This window comes from Manacus vitellinus, unplaced genomic scaffold, assembly GCF_001715985.3.
Source record: "Manacus vitellinus isolate BGI_N305 unplaced genomic scaffold, ASM171598v3 scaffold_25_pilon, whole genome shotgun sequence".
In the NCBI taxonomy this organism is placed as follows: Eukaryota; Metazoa; Chordata; class Aves; order Passeriformes; family Pipridae; genus Manacus; species Manacus vitellinus.
The window spans coordinates 1,409,104-1,421,542 of record NW_021939882.1 but is presented as its reverse complement, the minus strand read 5'-3'; the positions used below and the strand labels follow the sequence as shown (position 1 = coordinate 1,421,542).

Below are 12,439 nucleotides of genomic sequence, written 5' to 3'. Positions count from 1 at the left end.
AATCTGAGACAATTTCAAAACTCTTCAGCACGTTGCTTTTTCTCTTCCTCTCTTACAAACTCTTGTGCACACACAGACACCTCTTCAGTTTACCAGGTATCTGAATCCTGTTCCTGTTATGCCACAGCTGCAGAAAAAATCATGCAAAGGAAAACAAAACCACCTTAAAATATCGGTGTCAGAAATGCAGTCACTGTTCCTATGTTTCCCAGGCTTATTCATGTTCAGAGCTTTCAGGTCCAGCCCACTCTGTATTAGAGAGCTGTGGAGATGTCTAAATGTTCCTCCTCAGTTAAAGACAGGTTTTTCTTTTCCCCAGGGAAGACCTTCATTTGGGAGTTCACAAAACTGGAACAGCAATGTCAGATCTCTTAGTTTTGAGGCTGTATCTTCAGGAGAAATACCTTTGCTGGATTGTGTGGTTCAGGACTCTGTGCTCAATTGCTGCTTCTGCTTTTAAGATGCAAACCACATTCTTGGCCAAACCAAAGCCTGTGTCTGTCTAGGCTCTGGAAGACCCGGGGATATCTTGTCTGTCTGGAAGTACCAGCCTCTGCCCTCTCTTCTCCCCAGGCATATGGCAAGTGTTTATGGTGAGAGGATTCCTGTTAATGCTTTGTGTGGGGAAAATCCAGTCTTCTCTTCTCTCAGGACTCTCAGCTGTGCTGAGTGAACAGTGCCATGATTACAGATCATACTCGGAGATTTCACTCAGCTGGAACAGCAGAAGAGAAAAGGGTGGCCGCTCGTCTTTCCTCTGAGCAGGGAAGAGAAGAGAGAGGAAGAACATTTTTGTCAGCTTGCGAGGAATGGCAAGGTTAGCAAGGAAAATCTTGTGAAGAAACTGAGTATTAACAAAAATACAATCTATCTCTATAGAGAAAAAGCCAATGGAAGAACCAGCTTCCTTCTGTGCAGTTTTTCTTTTTTATTAGCAGTGAATTTTGTCTCGTGGACACTAAGTACCTTCTAATGGCTTGGCTGTTATTTTTACCATCACTGTTAGAACTCAGCCCCACAGATCTGCAGCTTTCTTAGGAAGGAAACTTTTGAATTAACTAGAGTTAGGTGCACTACATGGGCTCCTTAGAGAAGTCAATGCACTCTATAGAAACAGCAGATTAAATTAAAGGCAGAGAGACCAGAGTTTGCTTGCTGGTGCAGATGAAAGCTACAGTGCTTCACATCCAGGATTTTATCTTGTGTTAGCATGTGATGTGTACACCTCTGTCTCCTCCTTTAAGCCAAGGGAAAGAGAGCTCTTGTCTTTGGGAACTAGGACTCTCCCATGACAATACTAACCATCCTCCAGCAGTGGCTCATGACATCATAAATTGCCTTGGAGGCCAGCTTGGGTTTGTAAAGCCGAAATCCTGCATTGATTTCTTCCACTACTTCTGCATTGGTGCGATTCTCGTAGGGGATTTTACCTTCACTGAAGACCTCCCACATCAGCACTCCTAAAGCAAAGAAATGAGAAAAATCACAAAGAAGCAAATAAAATCCTCAGCAGACCTGTGGCCACCTTCCACCTGTTCTTCTCTGCAGCTCAACCTTGGTGTCAGCTACTTGGAAAAGCGTTTTCACTTGGATTCTCAGTACACATCTGAAAAACCAGGCAGGCCCTAACACAGCTGTACAGTTCTACGATGCCAGCCAGGATCTCTGCTGTGCACTGGAATGTGTGGAAGTACCAGTTTGACTTCTCTGCATCCTACTTTGTCATAGTCTAGCACACAGGGATGTCTTTCCCCATGAGTCAGATGCTGTGTTATGTGTCAGAAAGCAGAGTATGTCTTCTCCAAAACTGTGAAGAGGGAATGCTGTGCATGTGCTCCATCCAGATGTGTAATCTGGGAAAGAGAACCTGCTTTTTGTCACTGATTCAGTTTATCTATTTTTGCTTCCAGTTAATCACATACAAGAGACATGTCACTGATGTTCCTGCCTGCAGTGTGTCCTGTACCCAAAGCTGTTAATTTTGGTGAGACTCAGTAGCAGTAAAGCAATATGAACTGCTCCATTCCTGTTAGCCAGCTTAGTGCAGGGAACTCCTCGCCTGAAAAATGTCCTGGGTGGTGTGATTTGCTGGGATGAATTCACATGCACTCATAGTGGAATTTCAAAGGATTGAGGCACATTTTTCCTCTTTTCCTAAATGTTTTTCAATGATTGCTGTTCAGAGCAGTACAGAAACTCATGCTTCTCTAGTGTGGTGGAAGAGAGAGAGGCAAAGACAAAAAGACTGAATACACTGCAGCTGGCCTCCAGGTCAGAGAGGGTCTGCAAACTGAGTGAATACAAGGCATCTGGGTTGTTATTAGCTTTAATTTCTTTGGTCACCTATTATGCCTCACTGAGTAAACTGTGTTAGAAAAGAGAGACAGACTATATATAGACTGTTCTGAAATAAAGTTGTGCAACTCCATAGTTGCACAGTTGCACACTCAGCTTTGCTCAATTACTCCTGCTTCCATCTTTGACATCTTCAAACAGGAAGATGCAAAGAGACTGATACTGGCCCTACTGAAGAAAAAGCAAAATAGTTGTACTCCCCAAGTGTGCAGATTCCTGCACTGGGAGCTTCTCACACCCATTTTGTTGTCCTGGGCACAGCAGGATTTCAGACCTGGCAGAAGAGATGAATGGGCTGCGGAGTAGCAGAGCAGAAAGCTGCTCACAGCCATGAGACCATGAGGAATCCTCTTATGCAAACCCCACTAGATGGGGAGATAACGAGTCTGACAGATGTACAACCCACCGTCTGCACATCTCACAAAGAAGGACTGACCAACACAAGCAAAGTTCACCTATATTTCATTCAGATCTGAAACTGGAGTAAGCCAACTTCACCAGGCTTGGCTTGACTGTAAATCAATCTGAGCACCTTCTCTGGAAGCATCTGGCTTTCAGTGTACAGGCCAGTTTCTGATTTGTGAAGCAGAAGAACATTCCTACCAAAGTAGCACCTCTCCCCATGTCACTGCCACTTCGCTGTGAGGTGTCAGCAATAGCTCCACTGACAAAAGCTGTCCCTTGTCATTACATGGTGAGTGCTGACAGCCTCCTCCACATGCCAGGGAACATGGAAAGAGGAATGGTGCTCTCTGAAGCATCTCCCTGCTGAGTTTGTGAAGGAGGCTGTGTGTGTCTGAGCACCCAGTGCCCGCCACGCTGCTCGTAGCCCACCCCAGGAGTGCACAGCTTCAGGCACAGCAGAAGAGATGGGAGCCACAGCAAAAAGCAAGGAAAGCACAGCATTCACAAGCACAGACTAGGAAAGGTTATAATCCTGCATTATTTACTGCTGGGCCTGGAGCTGAGTGGCACCCCATTGACTGTGTGCTGTGCACAGCACACTGCCCCGATTCACTGCGGTAACAGAGATTTGCATGTTGGCTGGAGAGGGGCCAGGGCCATGAGTGTGCCAGATCTACAGCCCAGGGGATAGCCTTTGTTATGGCTTTGGGGAGAAAATATACAGCGGTGTTCTTATCTGTGAGGGTCCAGAAGGGAGACCAAAGAATGGACGCAAATCATAAAACAATGCATTGGGGAGCAGGAAATGAGGTGAGAAATGGGAGCAGTGAAATTATATTTTCAGATCAGCATAAAGCAAATGGACTCAGCAGAGCAAACTTGGAAAGGCAGAGGGTTTGAGTGAGGAATCAGTGCCTAGGATTGACATGCAAAGAGATGGACTGCCTAAATATTATCCCTTTCCTCTGCTCTGTTCTCCTCTCCTCTGTAATCTTGTCAGTGGCTCTCTAACTTTTTCTTGGACACTCCTGCTATGTCAGCAGAAAACACAGTTCATTTTTTGATATGATATAGCATTGCACAGCTGTAGAACACCCTAAGAATCCAGAGGATATAGTGTTTAGAAGAGTTTACTTAAGGACTGAGCCCTTAAGTTTTCTAAGCTGGGATTTGTTGAATTTCTTCCATTTTGACAAGTTTCTTACCGAATGACCAAACGTCAGATTTGGTGCTATAGTTGCTGTAGGAGAAAACCTCTGGAGCAGACCACTTGACTGGAAACTTGGTACCCGTGGAGCTGGTATACTGATCATCAAGGACAATCCTGGAACAGGAAAAGAAGGGAGAATGCTGAGTAACTCCCCATCCCATGACAACCCTGCAGGGACCGTGCACGGCCTTAGTGGTATTACCTTGACATCCCGAAGTCGGACACTTTGACCACCTGGGATTCCCCCACCAGGCAGTTCCTGGCAGCCTACAAGGAAAGAAGGTGCAAAGGCAGCAGGTCAGAGCTGAAAGACTGACCTGTGGTGGCTTTTATCCTGGCAGAGCAGATAGTGCTTAAAAAAGAGCATCAAAGTGACATTGTGCCATACAAAGAGGACAAAACCCTGAGCTTCTCATGCTTTCAGTACATTTTACAGCATGTCCCTGTTGCCAGAAAAGTTGTTCAACCATCAATCTGACTTTCAGGCCCTTATTGCCCAGAAAGGGCAGAGAAAGACCCTAAAATATCCACAGCTATTCACAGTCCTTGCTCCCTAGTGAAACAGCCACAGTGACCAATGGAGCTTGATTGAACACCACCTAATTAAAAGTATTTGATCATCAATGCATGTTTATACATGAATTATGCAAAAACAGGTCTTTTTTTTTCCCCACTGATTTTAGACATGAAGACGAGTCAGTACCCAGGAACTGTGGCTCTTGGGAAGCAAAAGAGTCCACTCAGGAAGGAAGAAAAACTTTATAGCCTTGTTTCTTCTCTCCCAAACACAATTAAGGGAAATAGATTAATCAGCAATCCAGGGGTTGGGGGTTTTTTTCCCCCAAAGTATTGGTACTGCTTCTGCAATAAGGGCAGATACAGGATCCCCTGTAAATACGTAGGAGGAGTGTGGAAGCTGAAATTAAGGAAGGAAGAAAGCACAGGAAAACATCCACCCAGAGCAAAGAAAAAGTCTATGTGGGACCAACATACCAGGTCTCTGTGGATGACAGAGTTTTGTTCCAGATAAGTCATTCCTTCACACACATCTTGGCACATCCCCAGCAGGGTTTCCTTTGAAAAAGTGCCCCGCTGGCTCCTGAGGTAGTCGGACAAGCAGCCATTCTCCATGAACTCAAACACCAGGCATATGGGAGTGTTCTCAAAGCACACACCATAAAGCTGGACTAGCTTGGGGTGAGACAGCTTCCTGTGGGATAGGGAGGGAAGGTGGAAAAGAATAGACTCAGTGCCTTCTATTCTTACAGCAACTGGTTAATACACAGCTCCATGTGCCACCGTGCTGCACCCTGCTCTCTGCAAAGAGAGCTCTGCACATGGGTAGACCAAGTCTAATGTTAAGTAGGTCTAAGTATCATCCCTTTTCAATGGTAATGGTCACCAAAAGACTTTTCTGCATGGAAAAATCATACAATCAAACAAAAACAAAATCAATTTCTGTTTGCTTTGAAGGGAGGGAAATGCAACAAATACAAATAAAGTCAATAAAACCAAAGAGGATATAGTCAGTTGTGCAAAGCAAAAAAATTTTTACAGGTAAAGATTTTCAATAAAATTTCCCTCAAATTGTAAGATATTTCTCCATCTAATTATTTTTGACAAAAACCACTTTGCTTTCCAAAATGCACTATCAATGAACCCTGCCTTCTTCAGCAGCAGAGATCTGGAAGAACATTCTGGATATTGATAGACTTTGAAGCACAATAATTCACCTACACTTTGAATTGCCTTCCTTTGTAGCTGCCAGAGCTCACCTGCCTCTACTATTTAGATACATAGCAGATAATCAAAGTTTGAATTCCCCATTCATATTCCTGGCAACACTTTAGTTCAATCTTACAAATCCCACAGTGGCTGATTTTCTTGGTGAATCTGCTACTTACATCAAGACTTTAGCTTCCTCAATGAAATCCTCTTCAGACATTGCTCCCTCACGGATGGTCTTTATGGCTACTTTTGTCTTGTCCAGCAAGTAGCCAAGGTAGACCACCCCAAACTGACCACTGCCAATCTCCTGCACACGGGTGAGCTCAGAGGCATTAATGACCAATTTTCCTGTTGATTGTAAGGGGGAAAGAGTAAGGATTGAGCAGTAGGATGTCAAACAAAAAGCTTTTGTGGGAGATGGGACGTGGTGTGAGACTTTCTGTCTCTCCCTCAAATTGCCTGTCTGACCTTTGATAGCTCATTTGATTAGCCCATGCTGCAGGTCATGTTCAAGAGTAGGAACAACAGCATCCCCTTTTACCCCTCCTTTGTCTTGTCTATCCAGTTCTTCAGGAAGGATTGTTTCTGCCATACATATGTGCACTACTGAGCACAACATGGGGTTTGAGTTTCTTTGATGTCTCCAAGAATTACAATAAGGATGATACCAGCAAAAATTCTGTTGACAACAATACTCAAATGGAGGCATCTTTCAGGAGAGACTCAGCTTTCATCAAATTGTGCTGTGATCCCACTCTCATCCCCTTTGTTCAGCATTCATTTTAGTATTTAATGTTGACTTCATTGAGACCCTGGGATTCTCCCTCAAGGCCCTGCATTGTCGGGTCAGTCAGTTACCAATGGTAATGGCAAAGATGATAATCTAGTGAACAGTGCAGTTCTGGAGAAAGCTATTTATTATGGCTATGGTCACATGAATATTCATCAACATCCACGGGGATATGCAGGATCAGCCAGCTAACCAGGGAGGAATGTGATTCCCATGCAGTCATGAGGGTACCATACCATAGCTCAGCCCTGCAGTGATCGGGGCCTTCTTTCTCCACGAAGACACTGCATACCTGAGCCGAGTGACGAGACCTGGGGGACAGAGGGAAAGGGGGGTCCCAGTTATTGTCACAGCCATGGGCAGTGTGGCTGTCACTACCCCAGGAGGCAGTTTGGATACTCAAAGAAGGTTTATTGTATTGAGTTCTCAGCTCCACTTGAGGGCAGCTGAACTTCTGCTCAGACTGATTTCCTGCCTGTGAGAAGGAAGCCAATTCTGAGCAGTTTCAGCTTATTTTTCATTTTCGCTCTGTCAGCAAATGTGAGCTGTGAGTCTCTATTAATTCTGATGAATTTCCAAATTATACCTTTTATTTTTAGGGTATTTTTGAAGTCTAGGGTTTCCTGTAGTACTCCTGCACTGTAGGGATGGGAGTCTTTGGTGACTCCCATGTCTGGCTGTGGATCCTGGCCATGTCCCTGACTTTGTGTCAAATCAAGGTCCAGGGATATATCACCTCCAGGGCAAGAAGGCCCTGCTGTGTAATTCAAACAGGTAGCTTGGCCTGGCAGTGGTGATCCACTTCCAGGGCTCTCCATGGTATGTCATTATGGCATCTGTGTTGGCCACAGTCAGCCTTAGAAGGACAACTAGAGTGAAGATGTAATGCTAGAAGTGGAAACTGGCCTGAAATGGTCATTTTTCTGCCATCCAAGTGCCAGGATAAGTGGAAGAAGAGGTGATGCCATTTAGCACTTCATTGTGAGGACAGAGGGCTTGGGAGCCTTCCTTCACTCAAAACAGCCACCTGGCTGCACGGGGTAACCCAACAACTTCCCTGGTCAGCTTTGGCCTTCACTCACCTCCTGCGTTGTGCTGGTGGTAGTTGATGAGGTCAGGGATGCAGTCAAACACGTGCTTTTCTGCCAAGTAATACCGCTTGGGAAAGTCAGTTGTCTCATTGATGTGATAATGCTTTATAACAGGATTGTTGTCTGTGCTGAAAAGAGAGGAGGTTTTCTTTGAGGAAAACTAGGTTGCAGCACAAAGACAGGAATCTGGGGTATAAACAGAAGAGTAGTAAGTGAGAAAAGGGGAAAACCTTCCCCCGGAATGAATGGGAGAGGAGCAAGGAGTGAGTGCAGTTGCTAATTAAGTCTGTGTACTTGTATGTTTTCCTTTTCACTCATAGATGGTCTCATCTCTAGAAAGGCTGAGGTTTCCTGATAAGACAAGGTTAAGTATAAGTTTCTCCGCCTCTTCTTTGTGAAACAAAAGCTTCTGCCCCATTACTGAAACCCTTTCACTAATCTTGTGCTACCCACCTCTGATGAGTCCAGCACACAGTCCATGTTGATCCCATGGACACTTCAGCTGCAGGGACAATCTCATCAGAATTACAACCCCAGTGATGTCTAAGGCACTATTTATAGGCACATATTTAGATGCAGGGAGAAGTGGAGCCTTTAAAACACTTTGCAACTGGCAGCTGACTCTCTGCCTTTTTTGGAAGTGTTTTCCTCTATCATTTTCATGAGCCTTCTGCTCTCTCGTTATAATGCCAAAACAACTATACAGAGATTACACACTCACAGAAGCCGTTTCATTGATGTAATTGATGTGAAAAGCTGCTGAGCTCAGCTGTACCTTAATGCTTTGGTGAAAACAGAGACTGTGTACATGCCAGGCTGCCTCGAATCTCTCACCATGAAGGCGCCTTCCCTACCCTGGAACAGGAGCAAAGGAGAGAAAACCGGTTAGAGACATAATGGAAAAAAAGAAGCAGGCTGGGGGCAAAGCTGTGCTAATTTCAGCCCTGTCTACTGCTCAGTCATGAGGATGTGCTAAATGTGTAGGGAAAAAAAGAGCCTCAGCCCACTGACAGAGCTTGGGGTGTCCCACGCACAGCTCTGGTGGCTGCCCAGGGCCTGCAGGTAACCCCACTGGTGTCTCTTGGGTGCTCTGTGCTTTTAGCTCAGTTTCCTCTCAGAGCTCTCAGAGGAAATGAGACTCAGGCACTTATGTTGAGTTCATGTGGCCACTCCTAGAAATTCTGAACCCATTGATTGCCTTCAACCCTATTTCACAGAACATGTGTTCAATGAAATGTGCATCCGAGTGGAAAGGCAAACCCCTCTGAGTGCTCTCTGTTGAGCAGCTACAGAATGAGAGCACAGTTTATCCAACACCAGAGAATCCATATGGGCGTGTATGAAAGATAATTTACCAACGTACCACAAATGGGAAAAGCTTGGACATGATGCTGCCCTTTCATAGGTACACCAGTCATCCAGTATCTAAACATAAATGTGTAGGAAAGCTTCCTGCACTCTGGCACTCACAGAATAATTTTCCTTTTTAGCTTTTTGTTATGATTGTTTTCTACTCATCTCAATGCTAACATGTCTCAGGCCATGGTCCCTCAGGGCCAGACACTGATGGATCCAATGGCAGTGGAGGAGGTTTAACATAGTTTTGATAGAACTTGCTGCACTGGCCTATATATTGATAATAAAAACATGTTTTACTTCCGTTTGCAGATAAAGATGCTTTTCATCTGGCATCCCAAGTGCCTGATTATTTCATTCCCTCCTTTGCTTTACATGGTAGGTTTCCTCCATTTTATATGCCTTCTACTCACCCACAACACTTCATGGAAACCTAATGCACCAAGTGCACCCTCCCTTGGACCTCTTCCCACCTCCCCAGAGGACTGATCAGCTCCAGGATCTGCACAATGCAATATCCAGCATAGGGAAGATCTGAAAAGGGTCTCTGTGCTGCACAGTGAGGGCTTCAGGACTCATTTCCCTGGCAAGTATCGAAGGTAGGCAAGTTTTGGTGACAGCATCCTGCCTGAGTTTCTTTAAGCTATATTTTTGTCCTTCTTTCTCACTTGACACCAAGCCTGGCCAAAGATCACTCTCAAGCTTGACCACATTTTTTGGGGGAGCTGTGAGGGTTGCAAAGCTTTGAACCAGAAGCCTCTGCAGCCACATGGGGGTAGTTGCCATAGAAAAGTTGTGCTGGTAGGACCAAGAGGAAAAATAAGATTATTAAACCGTGTGTGGACATGTCCTGTAGTAGTTTATAGGAGCTAGAAGAATTTTTAAAACCACACAAAACTACTTTTATTTCCATAAAATACTGTCATTCCAAGCAACAACATCTATTTGGGGCACCTGTTAGCATAAGAGCTTGTTTAAAAACTGAGGTTGTGTTTGTGTGGAAAATCTGAACAAGAAGGTTATTCTTTATATTTTCAATACAGTTTTCACTGGAAAGCTCTGGCTCAACTGAAAAATTAAAGATGTGTGCTCACATGCACTCAGACATACAAAACTAAAAACAAACTCCAAACCCATACTTTTGGCTTTTATCCAAAATATTTCAGCATGATTTCGCTTAAATTTTCAGAGAACTAATGGCATCCACAGGCCTCCTGCAGAGACTGAAAAGATGAGCTAATATCACAGTTTTCAATTGACACAGTGTTCTGAAGCAGTGTTTTCTACTAGCCACAGCTATTGTGTGTGTTTGGCTAAAACAAGTTGGCACAGCTCTCTGCCCATGTTTGCTCAGCAAACATGGAGGTAAGGGGGTGGTGCTGGTGGTCCTTCATCTGACATCTCACACTAAGGCCAGTAATGCAGTAGGAACCCAGGGTTCAGCTCTCTTACACAGAGCAGCCCTTGCAGGCTTCATTTGTCATTAATTAATTAGTATTTCCCATCCACCTCATACATAACACTGGTTTACCTCATCCCTGAGGAGAGCTTCTGCTTTGCTTCTGCTGATGTTCTTGTTGTACCACCTGAAAACATCAGAAGACTCTGAGTCAGCGTTTCCAGGCTAGGAAGGTTTCTGCTGAAAAGCTGAATTGAGTGTCCCCAGGGCCAGTGCTGACATGTGGTCTGGAGTAGGGGCATTTGAGGCTTGGAGCTTCAAATCCAGGGCACTCAGAGGTACAAGAAAAACATAGGCACAACTTACTCATACATTTGCAGATTCTCGGGTGATTTTTCCACCAGGTAGCTGCTTGGCACGTAGCCTTCGTGCCTGTTGAGATGCAACACAGTGTGAGTGTGCTGACAGACAGGATTTTCTCTGCATCTGTAGGAGTCAGCCTTGAAAGATTTGCCTGCTCATTGCATGATAGCAGTGCTGGTTGTTATGTATTTAGCAGGGTTACTGGAGAAGAAAACAACTGATTGCACCTCTAAACTTCTGGGGAGTTTCACAATTTTTTCCCCTACGTGTATCACAGCAAATATCAGCCTGAGACAAGGACTGTTTATTTCTTTAAAATTCACTTTTCTCCAGCTGCCTGAACACAAGCAACATTAAAGGGAAGACAGTTAACCTAAATAACCTTCCATCATTTTTTCCCTGTATGTTAGAAGATGCTTCGCAAAAGTTGAACAGGGAGCCAGCATGTGTGTTAATGGAAGAACAAATTGGATTTAGAAAGGATTTGTAAACTGGCTGTTGAAAAGGGACTTACCCATTCTTATCTTGAATCAGCCACCAATGTTCCTCAGAGCTGTCAATCACATAATATTCCTCGTTATATTGTAAAGTCAGCTCCTGTGGATTCTGGGCTTCATAGTCATATATGGCTATGACCAAGGCTTCCTTGGGGTATAGAAACAATTCCTGCACAAACAAGGCAAAAGGCTCATCATATTCATAAAAACCAATGGCATACTCTCTAAAATTATATTTTCCTGGCAGCACTGGTGTCCTCTGGGCTCAAAAGCCTCAAGGCTAGGAAAGCACTCCAGAGCATCTAGTGGGGTATGGTGGCAATGTGAGAATCTTTACCACTTTCAAACAATGAATTTCATATAAAAATTTCAGTTGCACAGAAAATGCCCAGGGAATGTTATCACAGGTGAAATTCTAGGTCACTGCACTGTGGTGAACCTTAATGAGGACACATCCCCTACAGGTAGTTAATCACACAGGACAGGACACTAAGGACAGCTTAACATGCCTCACTGCACTCACCCAGTTATCTTCAGGAGTGGGAGGAAGAGGCTTCTTTGAGGCTGAAATTAAATCAAGAAAGATAATTTGAAGTTGATCAGGACAAAACCAGTGGCGAAACCATCAATGTAAAGAATGGATACAAGTGATACAAACCCAGTGAATAGCAAGCCTTGGACTTTTAGAGCAAGACATGGCAGCTGCACCTACACAGTGAATCTCAGCCACACAGCAGGGGTTTGAAACTGGGGTTCAGATTGCTTAAGGAATCACCCAGACACAAGGCAAAAGTTTATTGGGAGAGGAATGATTTACCACTTATATGTGTTTTCGAGAGACAAAGTCAGGATTACTCTTGGCCACTGAAGCCACAGAGGAAATATGGTTAGAACAAAATAGGATGTCCTGCAGCAACATGTTTCTTGATGGAAATGTAACACCGTATTTTTTGATGTTCTATACAAGACAGATTTGATCCTTCACTTTTGCTAGGAATAAGTATTTGCAAGGTCAGGATGGTCTTAACAAATCCCATACCATTTTTGGAGGGATCATACTCCACACAGCCAAGTGCCATCTTCTCTGTCTGAGCACAGCATCTCCACTTGCCATCTAACCAAAAATCTGGATGACACTTTGAAACCAAGCTGTTGTTGTTTCTAGTTTCTGGAAAACATTAGGGGAAGGAGAAGGGGGGAAATTAATTTATCTGCATCCACATCAGCCCTAAAAGACATCTAGAA

General features: G+C 44.3%; 1 protein-coding gene across 1 annotated transcript in view; it reads right to left on the bottom strand.

Moving 5' to 3' along the window:
• Nucleotides 1–654: 654 nt before the first annotated feature.
• ITK (IL2 inducible T cell kinase) overlaps nt 655–12,439 on the bottom strand; it is a 28,658-nt gene continuing 16,873 nt past the window's right edge. Inside the window, exons 4-17 of the mRNA XM_018073528.2 lie at nt 12,234–12,362; nt 11,718–11,758; nt 11,212–11,363; nt 10,701–10,766; nt 10,467–10,521; nt 8,355–8,434; nt 7,571–7,707; nt 6,725–6,799; nt 5,875–6,046; nt 4,964–5,180; nt 4,173–4,237; nt 3,966–4,084; nt 1,303–1,460; nt 655–757 (exon numbers count right to left, since the gene is read on the bottom strand). Coding sequence (XP_017929017.1) covers nt 686–757; nt 1,303–1,460; nt 3,966–4,084; nt 4,173–4,237; nt 4,964–5,180; nt 5,875–6,046; nt 6,725–6,799; nt 7,571–7,707; nt 8,355–8,434; nt 10,467–10,521; nt 10,701–10,766; nt 11,212–11,363; nt 11,718–11,758; nt 12,234–12,362 — 1,538 coding nt within the window. The 3' untranslated portion in view covers nt 655–685. The remainder of the gene's footprint in view (nt 758–1,302; nt 1,461–3,965; nt 4,085–4,172; nt 4,238–4,963; nt 5,181–5,874; nt 6,047–6,724; nt 6,800–7,570; nt 7,708–8,354; nt 8,435–10,466; nt 10,522–10,700; nt 10,767–11,211; nt 11,364–11,717; nt 11,759–12,233; nt 12,363–12,439) is intronic.